Genomic DNA, 17,693 nt, shown 5'->3' on the forward strand with positions numbered 1-17,693 from the left:
ATAAGGTAATGGCAATTTCCTACAAGATGAGAGATAAGTTTATGACCATAACTGCCGTAAAATTGTCTTTCAGTTGTTGTTTTGTTGTTTCTCTTGTTCCTTATTCTCTGCTTGCTTTTCTATCACTTTTACCCCTCCTTCTAGCCCTATCCAACCCCAGCACAGCTTCAGCAGAGAGCTGTCAACATGAGTTCTACTCGACATTTCTGCCCCTTAAGGGAAGGTTTTACAGTGTGCCACACTGTAACGGGACTTAATACTGCTAGTGCTGTGCTAGTTATGATTACACTGGTCTTTATTATAATAGGCCACATCAGAGAGTATGGGATGGACCTGCCCCCTTTGTAAAGTGTCTTTAGATAACTTTAGTTATGAATTGGCGCTATACAAACAAAGATTAATTGACTGATTGATTGATTTGGATAACTATGACCTGGATGAGTGAGAGCCTACAAAGACAAGATACCAAAATGTATTTCAAGTTACAATATCCATCTCAAAGCTGATTCAGATGCTATCAACCTCTTTTTTAGGCCAAAGTAAAATAATTTCATCTGTAAGTCTCTTGCCTTCATTTGCATTCTTGCAATGACACTTCTTCACTATGGACCATGAAACAATGCCCCTAGGTACGCAGGTCCATTGCTCTACCCCCACATGGTGGTGGAACTAATGGAGAGGGAGGGTTTCAAGTGAAAAAAAGCACCAAATAAAAAGGTTCAAGCCTTTGAGTTAAACATAAGCTAAAGGAAGCACCATCCTGGCAGTGTTAACTCAGAATATATTAACATAGGGTGTTTTTTTGCCATATAATCATTCAGAATGTCACATATTAAAGAATTATGGCTATTCACGGTTAAATATTTTCTTTCATGGTTTTAATCATACTAACAGCCTCTTGATGTAAACCTTCTTTGTGGTATGGCAAGTATTGTCTGTAATGAATTCACCACATTTTAAACATAGAGCCAACAGAAATAAGTTCATGATCAAGCCCATAGGTTTCCCTCTGCACTTACAAGCATGGCGCAACTCAACACAAACATTTCTTATTTTAGTTATTCACAAATTCCTTGCTCTTACCTCCTGGTGTTTTGTATGTAAAACACTTACTAGAACTGCTGCGTCCTCAAAAAGTAGAGCAATAGCTCAATATTACATTTAAATAGGCTGATCTCTGCCCAATGACTCGAGAATCCAGCTCCAAAGCTGGGTCAGACTTCGTAAGCAGCTCACTTATCATGGTGTGACTCACATTTTTACTTGCATCTAACATAACTGTTAGCCAAACAAAAAAAGGTTTCACCCTGGGAGAAATAAAGTAAAGTATGTTTCCCTATGTGTTTCCTGAATGGTCCTAGCAGCTCCAGCAGATGAAGCAATGGCAACACTGGACAGAGACAGAAGCAGTGGTTCAGGGTTGGTTAAACACGCGTCGCAGGAATTCACCACTGCGGCTGTGAGCAGCAGAGCGGGGAGACAAAAAGGATCGGGTGAAAAGGGCAGCTCTTTGCATATTGTTACACTCCTCTTCACCTCTTCCATCACCCCTGGATCTATTCTATTGACAGCTGGGTTGACAGTTATGTAATTTGGAGACACAAAAGGGTTTTTAAATCTAAAAGCCATTCATCATCCTGGTACTTGTTTTCAGAGTACAACAATGCAGCAGGAATAGAATCTACTTCACTGACAGTGTGATGCTCTCTGAGGTTAGCCTTTAAAATTGCAGAGACGAAGCACAGAGGAATACCAAATACTGGTCTGACATACCAAAGTTTACCTTACAACTATTATAAAGTCAGTTTGTAGCTTACTTAGTGATATCCATTGCAGTATTCCTTCTATGGTGAAGTATTACAAAAGTGCAGCAAGTTATTCCAAATCAATGCAGTGAGTTTTTATAGGCTCAAATGTTAGCAGTTAACATTTAAATACTGTCCTGGACCTTAAATCTGTGTTTAGCTATCTAGGGGCCTGCATTATAGGTGAGAAATATGATATGCAAATATTTTTTCATATTACAGCAATGATATAAAGCCAGAGGAATCAACTGATAGAGAATCCATATTAGAGTTAGCTATAGCTGTTAACAAATTTCTCCTGAATCCAATAAAAATCAAGTCATTTTTACCTCTTAATATTCCATCGTTACTCTTGAAAGTAGCTGATAGCTAGCTCGTGTTTCCCTGACTGCATGCAAAAGGTGTTTAAACGGACTAAAATATACTTTTGTACAGGAGCAGAGTGAAAAATTGCTTGTTGCATATTTTTTCTTATTTATTGCATAAATTCAGAGTTTTGCATTGTATATATTAAAAAGCTCACATTGCTTTACTGATGATATTGTGATTTATTTAGCACCTATTTTAAATTGTTTCACTTAAAGGCAATACACTTTGAGAAAGTGGTATTGGAAAAAAAATCTTTTCCACAATGCATTTTAATGTGGATGATCCTGCATTGATACAGAGACAGAACATAGTTGATTAAAAATTGTTAAAGGTGTAAAAATGTATTTTGTAAAGAAATTCACATTTACATTAAGAGTTTTGGTTAGTCAGACTTCTTGCCTCCATAAAAATAAGTGGCCATGTTTCATTTAAATTGTAAGATACATTGGATGAATCGTGATGCATCACCAATAGAATCAAATCATTTACCTGATGATCATAATTTAATCAAATCACAAGACAAGTCAGGTCTACTTTGTGACATGCATTACTCCATGGTTAAAAATGTCAAACTGGTTCGCCATGTGTGGCCAGTGTTAGCAGTGCTAACATCACCAGTCTCTAACCCTATGAGCGTGGTTTCACTTTGCTCCAGCTGGGTGGTTACATGCCAGTTCAAACTGTGACAGCATACACACAACTTTAACTCCATTCTCTAGATCAAAAAGTGTCAAAACTCAACAGATGCTATCTGTCCACTGTGCAAGTTTGAATCTAGACAGTAGAGCGAGGAGAGAAAGACTATTTACAGAAGCCACAGCTCCATCTAGTGGCAGGTAGCTGCATCAAAGCTAAGACACTACATGGAACCAGGATTGTGGGCCTGCATTTACTCACAGAGTAATTCCAGTGCACACTAGTCACCCATTTGTCCAAAACCCTCATTCAAAATAAGATGGTACTAGGTTCAAGGATACTCCTTAAAACAGCTCCTTTGATTTAACTTTTCTTACATTCTTAAAAATCCTTCCGCCAAAAATCAAAGACACATTATTTGTAAAACTGAGCTTTCCAGTAGTTCTATCTGCCTTTATCAACATGAAAATATGAAACCTAACAGTCATTGCAACAGTTTTATAGGGGCTCACTGGGCTTTGTAAAAGTAAGACTGCTGTATTGGATTGCTCTGACACATTAAAAAAAAGTTTCAATGCATTTAACTGAAAATAACAAACAAAGAGAAAAAAAGCGGGCAATACTTACAACCATACCGTTTAGCGACACCCAGCAGTCAGGGGGAAAGTCTTGGAGGAGCGGCACCAGATACTGGAGACAGCCATCCCAGTGACAAAGAAGCAGCATCATCCCTATTAGATTAAATATTCTTACCACTGCACTGGCCAGGTCATAAGTCATATGGAAGATCTGCAGAAGAGAGAGAGACAGAGAGACCCTGTAAGACCATTCAAGGAGTTCTTGGAGTTGTGAGACCGGAGATTTAAACATCAATACAATAATAATGACAATTTAATGGTATCAATGCCTGTTTTTATACCACAGTAGTAAAAATAATAGTCCAAGGCGAGCAATTTAGTTCTTTTGCTTTCTGTTTGTAAGAGACACACAAGAAACTTTAATGCCAAGTGAACATGTTGATTGTGATGGGTCACGACTACTACCTCTTATTTTCTTGCAGCAGATTTGGGTTAAAATGTGACTGAAGATCTGTTGGTTTATTTCAAGTTTCTATACTTCTGATAATATAAATCATTTAAAAAAGAGGTCGTACCAAATATTGTATTTAAAGCATATAGTATCAAAAAAGTTACTAGGTGTCAGAAATTTGGACAATCCTCAATGATTTTGATCTGTCAAGGCCAGGGATGGGAAACTTTGGTTACCTAGAGGGCTGCAATAACATTATTGTCAAAGCTAAAAGGCTAAAGGCTATCTCCTAATTTCTTGAAAACAACTAAACAAATACCAGTTATCAAAGATAAGAGAAAGGACTGTGTTGTCATGTTTTCTTTTTTGTTTATGATTGACAGTTATTTAAACCATGGCTGGGCAGCTGGCATCCTGGGGGCCACATGTGGCCCTTCACGTCATTTAATGCGGCCCCGAAGTCAATAATTGTGACATGTACATGCCATGTGCTGTTTTTGTTATTTGTATTGTATGTTCTGTTGTGCTTCTTACTATGTGATCATGGTCTGAGTCAGAAAAATAAATAAAATTAAATGAATTTTAAATACCAATAAATAATGAACCTTGAGGAAAGAGTCAAAATCTGCAAAGAAAAGCAATAAAAACAAACATTTCTCATATGATCTTTTGCTCCTGGCGATTAGTTTTCTTATAAAGATTTTTGATTAGATTTAAATAAAATAAAACCTTTTTACAATGTCTTTTGATAAAATTTTCTCTTATTTCTTAATTTTGATTTCTTTTTAATTTGTTTAGAATATACTTTTTTGTTTTATTTGATTGTATTTTTAATTATGTTTTCATTTTTTTTAATTGTGTCTGTTATTTATTTTTTAAGTTTTTAGTTTAAATAATATAAGATATATTCATTTATTAGTCCCGCATGGGGAAATTCCAAATTTACAGCAGCAAGAGTGGTGTTAATAAAGCACACAAGACACAAGAGAGTAAAAGAGCATTCAATTAGTACTATTAATAGTACAAAATTGGAATTACAAAATTGTAACTTACAAATTGAAAAAATTACAAGTTAAAAATTATAAATAGTATTTACAGCTGTTATGTACATGTTGAGTAAATTACAGATTGGATGGGGGAGATATTTATATGTCGAGGTCAAGAAATGTATTCATTTAATTCTTCATTTGTTTTATATTTTTTATTCTTGTTTTATCATCATAGTTTTATTATATTTTACTGAAATTTTCTCTATTTTAATTTTCTTCATCAGATTTGTAATTATCTTAATTTTCTTTTTATTTTTCAATTATTTTTTTGTTTTTTAGTTTAATTTAATTTGATATTTTATTACTTATTACTTATTTTTAAAATGTTTGAAATTTAGTTCCTTCTTTTTTCTTTTTAGTAGATTTAATTGGCTGCAGTTGTTTCTGTTAAAAGTTCTCATGCATCACAAAATGCACTTGTAAAAAGAATATGCAAATAAAATTCTAAGTATCATGTTCTGCATTGAAAAAGCAGCTTGAAATTGAAATAATTCTGTATTATCTCATTATATAAGCTAAGTCTACTTGCACTTGAGTTTAAAAACATAAATGTTGGTATAATAAGTTATCAGGAAAACATATTCTTCCTTGCATTGAATTATTAACAGAATTAATGCGACGGTTTTGGTAATTAAAGGTGCCCATCTCTGTTTGAACCTGACATGGGGTGTCATTGAGTTAGGTGGAGGGCTGCATGTGGTCCCCGGACCAGTTGGCCACCCTTAGTCAAGGCTTATTAATACTTCACTCCCACCCACTTCTCCAAAAGTTGCCAACTATGACCTACTATTTGGCGAACATGGAAGGAAAAAGCCCCCCAACACCCCCAGCTTCACCAACATTCCATGCTGTATATGCATACAGACATAAATAGGGCCTTCTGTCTCTGACCAGCAAAACAAAACCAAGAGGAATACTTGAAAATGGCTCAACTTTTCTAGGAAGGATAGCAGTGAGTTTGCCTGGGCAGGGGGATAGAAAACTATAACAGAACAGCCAGACATGAAGTAGACAGGAGCTAGGTGATGGCAGCAAAGGAGAAGTGGAGCTCGGTATGAAACCATGAAGTTTAGTGGATGAATTTCTCAGCATTCATATCAGTGTAACAGATTTACAAGTATATAGACAGGAGTGGCTGTATCGTCTAAAATGTACAGATAGATTTTTATATGTAAAGGAAGCCTAAATGAGCCGTTTGTGTCTCTGAAACATCACATGTATTGGTATTTCAGAGACACAAAAGATTAAAAGATACTTCACCTAAGTACAAAGTCACCTTTGATGTGTAGGGCAGGGTGTGTGGGTTTGTCCACCAGAGAATCTGGTTACCACCAGTGTGTGATTTTGAGTTATGAGTGTGTGTTTGTGCTGTGCATCACACAGATGTTGAGCTGCATAATTCAACATGGCTGCTCTCCAAAACAAACTGACCAGTGGAGGAAATCCTCACAGTGGCAGTGCAGAGCGAGCTTAATGAATTACTGAATGATGGAGAAATGCAGAGCTCGGGGATAATCAGGCGCTATGTGTGTTTAAACACCAGGAGCTGAGGCGGCTGTAACTGCAGGTGTGGCTATTTAATCAGAGCAGGAAGTTTGAGAATAGAAAGTCATCAGCTGGGTGAGTAAGCACATCCACCGTGTGAAACGGTTTCATTTACACAGGATCTGAGCGGGGAGAATTGACACACGCCCGGCTGGCTTTGACGCTAATTCAGAGTTTCCCATTAGCATGAGAATCCCATTTCTTCTTTCCAGGTTAGTTATTCCGTAATCGTCCTCACCCTCTGAATTTCTCTGTTTATAAAGTTAAATATGGAAAAAAGCGACTAGTAATGGCTGATTGATGAGTTTTGCATCATAAACCTGCCTCATCTGCTAATTTGCTAAATAGATTTTGAGTAATTGTTATCTATTTTTAAGTTTCCATTTACTTAACTGCCTATTTTACCCAATCAATGTTGTGGGAATTTAATGGGGAATATAATGAGTTTGGTGCACCATACTGTCATTAAGTTAAAAAAAATCACTGAAATATTTTGTCACTGTTCTAGTAGTCTTGTTCCTTACTAGCATAAATTCCCCAAACTGAATTTATGCAAATGAAAAAAATAAAAAAATCTAATAAAGTGATGCCAGAGGTTTGAAGTCACATATAAAGTATCCAAGACATTCAGTTTTCTATTGATATATTTCAGCCAAGACATAGCAGCTTTATTTATAGTTTACAGTGAATCCCAGAGGCATTACAAAAGGTCCAATATAGAAAAAGAAGTAGCAAAAAGGAGTATCAGACACTAAGTCAATACGTGTTAATAATTAAAAAATAACTTATTGACTGTAACATTGATATGAAATGAAAATAATAAAGGGAAAAAAGCAGAGACAGATGTAATCGCAGGTTATGGAGAAAAACTGAAATTTAAACTTAGGGCTGTTTCACATTAAGGACCCGGGCCTGGATCCAAGTACACTTAACCCTAAAGTCTGATTCATTTGTTCAAGCTTACTAGACTTAGGCATCATGCCAACGTCCCCTTGAGGAGGAAGTTTCAAGCATGTGTGCTCAAGCATGATCCATAGAGGATGTCAACACAACCATGCTCGAGTACAAGGTCCTCATCAGCTACTGGAGTTGTCAAGACAATTGTAAACATCTCCTGTCTCTTTAAAAACACTGTATCTGTGCAGCATGGGACCCAGTAACATTGTAAATGTAGAAGTAGGAGGAAGGTCACTGTTTGCATCTCAAAAAGAATGAAAACATCCATAGTAACTGGATGAACTCACACATAAACTACAGATTTGCAAGCCAGTATGTGCATACTGAAACCTACAGAATCAGACTGTGTCCATATATATGCAAGTCTGATCAAACAATATAAGTAATGTAAAAGCAGACCACGAGGGGAGAGGGGAAAGGCAATCAGAAAAGCAACATCAGCATGGTCTGGCCAAGCGCAACCTCTGCTAGTGATGCCAATGCAGGCCGACTGCAGAAAAAACATGCCCATTTTTGACAGCAGAAATTAACGTGATTATAATCTGGTTCAATAAATAGTTTGGGTCTAAATAGTGAACTTCTGTATTGCTAAAACACTCATCTGTTTTAATAACTCATCCTTTTTATGAAATAGAGGCTAGGAGTTGTAGAAGTTGCATAACATTTAGTTGACCTATGATGTGCACATTTGTCAGAAGGCTAAAGACTAGACTCAGTTCCGGCTCACTTCCTATTTTCATGTTTATTGATAGTATATGGTGACCACCATTGTTGGGTTTTGAAATGCTTCTTCAAAGTTGTTGGGTGATGTGACTGAGACTACATCCATGTTTTATACAGTCAACAAATTTACCTGACTGAAAATGTCAGTTTTGAATGATAGTGTCTCAAGGAACCCTGGGGAACACCACTTTCCATGCTAATTGATTCACATTACGTTTCACCAAATAAAACAACACACCTGGTCTCCATCATACAGTATATTCTGGACCAGCTGAGGACTATGCCACACATACCTGCCCCTGAGACCTGAGGACCCTGGAAGCTTAGCTGCTGTTACAGACTGTGATCTCTGCCAGATACGTAGGTGTACTTTTAAACGGTTAAATTCATTTATCAAATTAGCCGGCGCAACGTTGGTTAAACTTATTACCTATCATTTTTTTATCACTAGAGGCCATTGCAGCTTCAGTTAATGGCTGCTGCTTTCCTGTTAGAGCTTTCCCGTGGCACTTCACCAGACGTAAACTTGAGAAGCTTAACCGTTAGCATGTAGCAGGAACTGCTCAGTATGCTTTTTAAGTACAAAATGGAAATAAAGGGGTATGTAGGCTATCGAGGGTTGAACTCACGTATAACTTCTAAACAGAAGTGAAAAGAGCAACATATCAATCTGCAAAGAGAATCAAAGAAGCTGGCGGAGCTAGCTGCTAATGTTAGCCACACTCCACAGTGTATATCAGGCTCAGTCATACTCACTGACACAGAGACCCTGTGAAGACTGTTTTCTCTTAAGACTAGTCGGTTAAATGCAAGTTAAATGGGCATTTAGCTGAATGGGGAACATCCTTACTTTTTAATTCCAACTTTTCATTCTAGCCAGTTGTGTATCATCTCCAAAACATAAAACAGTAGTCTCTGGAAAAACCCATCCATGCGTTCATCTTCTCCAGACTGGACTATTGCAATTCCCTTTTAACCGATATCACCCATAAATCCCTCTCTCGCCTCCAACTAGTTCAGAATGCACTAGGTAGGCTTCTAACTGGTTTTAACAGATAACATCACACCAACCCCAATGATACCTTCCTTACATTGACTCCCTGTTAGTTTTAGAATTGTTTTTAAGATTTTACTCATTACTTTTAAAGCACGTATAACTTGACCTCTAAGCCAGATATCAGAATTATTAACCTGCTACAAGCCAGCCTTTGATGCTCAGGTGGGGGCCTCCTGGTCATTCCAAAGTCAAGACATAGAACCAAAGGTGAGCCAGCATTTTCCATCAGGGACCCTTGACTTTGGAATGACCTACCTGAGATAAGGTGTGCAGAACCATAGACTTCTTTAAAATCACTTTTTAGCTTTTATCTTCTAACATTTTTTAAATTATTTAGCATCTTTCAATTCCTCTTAATCTTTTACTTGCAGTTAATCCTTGTTAACCTCAATTTATTTAACCCTCCTTTTGGCTGTTTTTAATTGTTATAGCAGCCCTCTCTTTAATGCTTGCATCTCTTATTACTCTTTCCCCTTTACCTTTGCTATTATATTTGTTATTTTCACTGCTTTTGTATTTGTAATTTGTCTATCAAGAAGATTTTCAAGCAACAACAACAAAACAAATGTTTATCTCAACTAGTATTTAGACAAATATATTCCAACATCTTTATCAGTGAGGTCTCAGAGCTGTGGTATTATAAAAGGACAGCATGAAATCTTTGCAATGCCCATTTCTGTTTAAATGTTATTGAGTTGAATCAGAGCAATTTTCTCAATCGTATTTCAAATAAATAAAAGATTAGAGATTCGTCTTTGGTTATGCAATACGGTTGCTCAAAGTTGCCTTATTTTATTTGAGTAGGGGATTGTGTAACAGATTAAATCAGCAGTACTTTGTCATATTGAACATATCTACTTTTTGCATGATCTTTTCCTCTATATTTAACATCAAATCCAATCTTTTTGTGGTGTTATCTGCCTGTTATTTTCCATCCTTTGTTCTATTTTTGCAGAATTTGGAATAATACTGACCACTTCTGACCAAATTGCAAAGGCTTCTTGCTTCCTCTTCTCAGGGAGTGCAGTCACTCCAGAAAGCACAGAGAGGGCCTGAGCGTGGACCTCATTTTGTGCTGACATGCACCCTGCCATAATTCTCATCCTTTTTTCCTACATGTAGGCAAAATCTGCAAAACCCCAGGTGTTTTAAAAGCTCTTTGAATCCACATCTCTCCACCCCGGCCCATTGTGACTGTCCTGTAACCTTCTGCACAAAGGACACTGTCCACACAGAGAACAGATGAGAGAACAAGAGGCTGAGGCTGATGCTCAGATCCCTCTATGGTTCAACTCATCCACAGGGAGATACAGTGCACTGCCCTGACAGGCTAAAATTAGCCACTAGCTTACTGGATGGCTGTCTCAATGCACCCAGTATCTCTTCTGCTGCCTACATCTTTATTCTTAATATAGCAGAACTCGCTGTCCCTATGTTGAGCGACTGTGTCTTTACATTCTTTACATTCATTTCTTCATGATGACATAATTGTAGATAACAGACAGAGAGGTAAGGGGGAGACAAAAACAAAGGCGGAGATATAAAGGTAACTAATAGAAGCAGACATAACTGGAGGATTGCAATATGACTGGAAAAGAGGAAGTAGCACTTTGGTCCCTCTTTGAATTACAAATGATTCACAGCAGGCAGAAATAGAAAAGGGTCGACTGCCTGTCTGCCCTTTTCTCTTTTAACCGATGCATAATCAGAAAGCTCATCAAAGCAGACTCTCCAAACATAAGGAGAAGGGTCCAAAGGTTACAGGGTGGCTGTGTAAAATTCCCAGGGACCATTTCACTTTGTTGAAAGCCTGTGTGACCTCAGGGTCATGCTTGGGGCACAGGGGAGAGATGTAAAAGCTCATTAACGCAGTGTGGGATTTGTTTAGGTTTGTACTTCAGGGGCAGCAGGCTTCTGGTGGCAGCAGGTTGCCGAGAGGTAGCCATCTAAAAATAGAGTTGTTAATTATAGACAGTCCAGGTGTAGAACACTCTTATGTAGGGATATGTGAGGATGAAATTTGACAACTGTTGACAATGACATGTTAATGTTGTTTTCACCCCATTAGAAAAAAAACCAAACTCATGAGCAAAAAAAAGCCTGCATACAGGTTTTTTTAAGATACAGTTATTGTGAAAACGGGGGCTGATACTGCGATCATATTTCACTATAGCTCAATTGTTCTTTTTGGATTTTTTGAAATAAGTTATGAGAGCTGACAGTTGCCTGTCCTTTTGAAATGCCACTGGAACATATCTTACCAGCAGCATACTGCTGATCTTTCCCAGAGGTGGTGTTAAACTCCAAAACTGGCAATATTTTCTTGCACATTTGACCATGAAAGCAGATCAGTTTGACCAACAGGTGACTTCCTCTGCCCAATCAAAAGACTCTTTTCTGAATTAGCGGTTAGGTAAACAAGTGGCCTGCCAGTTTTAAATCCATGAAAGGCACCTCCTGTTACAATTCCAAATAATAATAATTTCCCTGTCTTTGAAAATTTTATGAAATATTTGGGATACTTTCTACATAATAGAAGGGGTAACTTTTAAAGTTATTTCAGTGCAGAAATCCTACATAATGTCTTAAAGTCCAAATAGCTGCAAAACTTCAGTGATAACTTGGCCAGTGTTTTAAATGTTTAGTGTTAAAGCTAAAATGATCATTTTCACTGCCAAGATCAAAATAGTTTTGGCCCCAAAAGTTTGTATCTTTTTTTCTACATAGTTTTAAGTGGGCTGTTTTTTTCTTAACTTCTTCAATCTGATTTGATTGAGCCGTGGAGTTTTTGCGTAACTTTGCATGAATTTGGAATGGTCAAGTCGACTGGTAGGTTGATGCATTGTATCTGCTTTTTAGGAGGCTGAAGGCCCAGCTTCTCCCCTTTGCCTGTCTCTAGATTATCAAAAGTTAGGTTAAAAAATCTTCTAATACAGCATCTACCATTCCAGGGCTTCATAATACCTTTGCAGGAACCAATGCTTTATGTCTCTAAGATCACCAGTACGGCTGTTTTTATCCAGGCTATGCTGGAGAATGTCTCTTACTGAAGGAAGTGAAAGCTTTTCAGATGGCCCATGGTCCTTCATGAATGTCATCCTAAGGATATGTGTTGTTAAACTAAGTCCTCTCTCTCTACAACTAGCAAACATGTACACATTGTACCATCCCTCAGGCTTTATCTGGGAATAAAAGCCTGCCACTGTTTTGTCCAACACACAAAATAAAGAAGCCAGTTATAAAAAGGAAAGCAGCACAACACTGACAGTGTTTTGACAATGTTTGAGCACACAAGTTAACAAGTAATCAACTTCTAGCTTGAATGAGAAAAGGTCTCTGGCCCTGGAAATATACTGTAAACAAATAAATCCAATCATCCTTCAAAACAAAACAATACTACATTTTTTCACCCTGAGTTCAGCATTCTTATAATGAGTGATAAATGTCTTTTGCACATGGGGTTTCCCCATTACCAGGTCTGCTTCTTCAAATTTCAATTCCTGTTGAATTTCAGTATCAAATAATGATAAAAACAGAACAGGTAATGAATTCTGCTAAAACACTTTGTGAAAAATTGCCTCCCAGAGCGGTACCTGAAATAATGGGAACCACTTTGCACCCTACCAGTGAAGCAAATGATCGAGGGCTTTTTTCTGAGAGAATTCTGGGCTTATAATTGGTCAAACCTGTGACACATGGGAGTGTGGTCGCCTTTCTTAAAATATAGGAGTAGTGTGAACACAGAAACAGCATTAGTATGAGTTTTAAATGTGTCATCAGGACAGACCCTGTTTGGTTTCAGTTCATCACTGAGCTGTTCCTTTACTGATTTATTTCTCTGGTTTTGAGACTCACTCTTTTTGTTCAAGTCCACGTATTTCATCTAAGGATGGGTGTTGCAGGGTGAGTCACAACAGAATATGAAACATATTATAATAAGAGATACAATAAGTGATACCAAATGCAATACAATACACTTTACAATATGCAAACTTGTGGCTGATGACAGCAATATCACAAAATAATCCTACAATAACTGATCTATCACAAGACAACCATATAATGATAAATCACAATATTTGATTAACTTGAGAATATAAAACAGCCAAAAGAAGTCAAATGCAAGGTCAATTATCAGTACACCATAATTTTAAAGATTGTTTTCTAGATTTTTGCCTTGATTTGAAAAGGACAGGACAATGGATAGTGTGGATAGGAAATCAGGGGAAGAGAGATAGGAATGACATGTGCATACATCTCTAAATTTCCTTTCAAGGCTCTCTAAAGTTAACCCTCCTGCTGACATTCTCACCATTTTTCACAAAATGGTGTAAATGTCGTTTTATAACAAATTAAGCTACATTAAAGTTAACCCCATTCATATATAAGCTTCACTGTAAGACTCATGAAGGAGTGACACGCCGCACCATACATTTATTTAATTTATTCATTTTCCAGTATTATTTTTGTGTCTTTTTATACTTTTATTTCAGAGCTAGGACAGTGGATAAAGTCAGAAACAGAGGACAGAGAAAGAAGGGAATGACATGTGGTAAAAGAGCTACAGGCTGGATTTGAACCCAGGCCGCCCTCTTCAAGGACAACAGCCTCTGTGTATGGGGCACGTGGACATAACTTTGCTACAGGCGCCCCAGGAGCGCTATAATTATTTCAAACTCCAGCATCAATTTGAAGCATTAATATCATAATTGAATCACAAGTCAGGGGACTAGAATATGGCTGTATTGTAGAGTGGCTTGTCTAAGTTTTATAAAATGTTTAATACTGTGATACTTTTTGGTGTCCTGAGCTTTAAAATGACACAGTAATATTGTAACCAATATTGGTTTTTAAGGATTGATATTGATGCAATTACTAGTTTGTCGTAAGATCGATAACCAAGAGTTGGAACTGCTTAGTATTATTATGATATACCAAATATACTTAATGTCGCAAAAGCAAATTGCATGATCAAAAAAGTGAAGGAAAATAAAATTTATTCCTAGCTCTATCAGCATGAGAAATGGCACAGAGCAGCCTAGTGCTAGCAGGAAAACAGGAAGTGATGCAAAACAGTTTGAGGGAGCGCAGATGGTCAAGTGGTTTAAGGCGCTACCCATGCACGCGGGCAGCCCGGGTTCAAATCCGGCCTGTGGCCCTTTGCCCCATGTCTCTCCCCACTCTCTTCCCTGTTTCCAAGTCTATCCACTGTCCTTCCTCTATCAAATAAAGGCATGAAAAAAAAAAACATTTTTTTTTATACAATTTTTCTGCACCAGAGATTTTTTCCCCTACACATTATGCATAAATTCAACTGTATTTTTTTTCGAATAGTTTACAAAAACCCTACTTTTCCTGTTAAAAAAAAATCTTAAAATGAGAATAACATAAAAATTATCCTCCCCCTCAGTATAGCAAAATCGCAATTAGATACTTTAAAAAAAAATAAAATAAAATTGTACTGATATACGATGTATTGCTTGTGTTTGTTGAACAATACATAAGCTGAGAAACCAAAAATAATTGCAAATCAAATCACTATTGCAGTATTGGGAAAAAAAAAATTGCAATTAGATTATTTTCACAAATCATTCAGCCCCACCGATAATTGCCAAATAATTGGGCAGGCTGATAATTGGTCTACCATCAATCTTAATAATTGATGGTAAGTGACAAAAGTTAAAAAGTTTTTAGACAGGTGCTTGGGAGATGAATGAATCCATCAAAAGTTGGCAAATTCCAACGGGGTGTCTAAAATTAAAAAAAAAAACAAAAAAAAACATTGGCAATGTTCCATCAATATATCCCTTTTCTTCCACTTCTCTTGGGCTGGGTGATGATGGCAGTAGGCTACATAAGTTAGACATCCCTTCCCCAAGCATCATTGTCCAGTTCCTCCTGGGTGATCCCAAGGCTAGAAGGGATATAGCACATTCTGTGTCTACCAAGAGATCTCCTCCCAGTTGGACATTCCCAGAAGACCTCCAAAGGTGTCCAAGAGGCATCTTGATCAGATTCCCAAACCACCTCAACTAGCGAGTGTGAAGGAGCAGAAGCTCTACTGCTGGTTCCCTCTGGATATCTGAAGTCCTTATCCTGCGTGTAAGGTTGAGCCCAGCCACCCTCCAAAGCACTTCTGGGTGCTTGTGTTGACAGTGTTTTTGAGTGATTCAGCTAAGCAAGCAGGAGTTTGCCTGCAAAACCTTTTTTGCCATGGTTCCAGTCAGGTATTGAGTGTTTGGTTCAAGCACTGTCCAGAAGTCATGTTAACACATTTATTTTATTTTGACTGTCTGGGATACTTAGAGATCCTGTTTGCAATTACACTCATGAAGACATTTTCTATTTTGTGCACATCATGAATGCATCTAGCCATGCAAGTATGACTTTCAGTTTATAAATTTGCAGATGATGCCTGTGTGTAGCTTAAAGAGACATTATTATTCCTTTAACTATTTGCTCATGTTACAGACACAAAGGTGAAGAAGACATTGACAATCAACGCACACTTCTAAAGCAGCTGACTGTTTTATGTGTCCACTAGAGAGATCTGAATCCATTTCATAGCTCTCTCTCTGCGGCTATAAGCTCCCATCAGCTGCGTGATTTCAGGAAATAGGTAGCACTGACTGAGTGCCAAAAACAACGCCAACACTCCCAGCTGGCATTGGCAAAATATAGGCTTAAAATTAAGTGCATCAAGCTTAAAATTGACGTGGATGGGGGCAAAGTTCGGCATAATCCTCTAATACAGGAGAGAAAAACAGCCAAGATGTGATGTGATAGCGGCACAAGGTCACACGCTGAATGTGTCAAGCCAGCATGGCGCTCATTCATATTTGGAACCATTCAACAGAGCAGAACAGGACATGTTTACATGTTTACATACACAAATATGCCTCTATTACAATTACCACAACCATTTAAACTCAATTTATCCAATCCATATTGGTTCTTATGTCGAGGTCTTACAATAACTCAAAATAATGCAAAAATCAACTTAGCCACTTACATGGTGCGTACTGATTTGTAATATTAGGAGTGTAGATCTGAGCTGATTGGACATATGTTTTACTCTGAAAGGGTCTGTGCCAGCTCAAAGTGCCAGTACTTTATGCAGAAATTGTCATGAAAAAGAAAGAGTTGAAGAACATCATCATGGAGCTGCCGTGGCACCTCCAACACGCAATTACGAAGCGATCTTTATGCATCTTCAAATTGGACATGAGTGACCTCTGCTCGAGGTTAGTGAGGATTAGCGAGGGACTAATTTGGGGGGATTAAATCCACCACTGGCTATTGCATTGGAGGATGACACAACTGCTTCCAGGAAAATCTGGAATTCTCCTGCTTCAAATCGTCTTGTAAATCTCCTTTTTGGACCTCGCCTGTTGGTTTTTTCCTTAATCACAAAGTTGAACTTGGATCTGAAAAATCATATGATCACGTGCTGAGAATTCACCGGGATTTAGTGAGTTGCTGCTGTTTTTGCCATGTCAGAAAAAGCAAATACCTCCTGAAGAAACCTCATGTCACAGCAGAGCTTATTATCACTCTTATCCATGGAGTGGGTGCAGTGTAATGCTGGAAATAGACTTTCAGTGCCCCCAAAAGAAAAGCAGCTCACTGAGAGAAATTATGTTTCACATGACTGCAATGCCCCGTGCATAATCATGTTCATATATGTAGAGTTCAGCAATAAACAAACGTAAATAGAGCTGGCATTTTTTCAGTGCTCCAGGCAGCATACTCTGAAAGCTCATCAGTCTGCAAATCCGTCTACAGCACAGACGGGAATAGAAAGGACGACACGGGCAGAGGAGAAATCTTATCTTGCACATACATGTACATGCTGGGTCATTGCCAAGCCATGTGAAAGCTGTGTTAAGAAACTGCTAAATGTTGTTTGCCAGCATTTAAAAGCTGCAGCTCCGAGCGGCAGTACATTTAGGTAATGAGGCCCAACAGTAATTTGTAGCCAGAGACTTAATTAAAAGGCAGGTGGTGATCAATGGGCCCTTTACACAGGCAGAAAACAAGTAGTGATCTATTAATGTAGCAGGATGCACTTTAAAGAGGAGGTCATTATTTCTTCACCGCATTCACTCCTGCCCTGCATGTAAATACTCCATTCATCCTGGGGTACAAAGTACAAGACAACCCTCCCTAATGCAGTGAAATACAAGTTTAAAGATGAAATAAAAGGGACTTTTTCAAGTAAAAGCTTGCATACCCTGCTTAAAGAGTAACTAAACCTTCGGACCACTTTCTTTAGATGAAGACCTGTGCATATGCTATATTTTGTGTTAGAAATATGCATAGCAACTGCCTACTACTGCTGCAAAGGAATTTATTGGGAAATTTTCTACTGGCTGCTCTCCGCTAACTTCACTCATAGCAGCCTACAGACAAAATCAGCAGCTCTACCAATCAGTGACAATGCTGTGACTCTCCAGGATTGTGGGTATTGGAGTGCTGTTGACTGAGATAACAAATAAGTCACATCTTTCTAAGGTCAAGGTA

General features: G+C 37.8%; 1 protein-coding gene across 1 annotated transcript in view; it reads right to left on the minus strand.

Moving 5' to 3' along the window:
• Positions 1-17,693, minus strand: part of LOC121525439 (potassium/sodium hyperpolarization-activated cyclic nucleotide-gated channel 1) — a 143,738-nt gene that overhangs the window by 75,586 nt on the left and 50,459 nt on the right. The window contains exon 3 of the mRNA XM_041811441.1: positions 3,438-3,599. Within this exon, the coding sequence (XP_041667375.1) occupies positions 3,438-3,599 (162 nt within the window). The remainder of the gene's footprint in view (positions 1-3,437; positions 3,600-17,693) is intronic.

This window comes from Cheilinus undulatus, linkage group 17, assembly GCF_018320785.1.
Source record: "Cheilinus undulatus linkage group 17, ASM1832078v1, whole genome shotgun sequence".
NCBI lineage: Eukaryota > Metazoa > Chordata > Actinopteri > Labriformes > Labridae > Cheilinus > Cheilinus undulatus.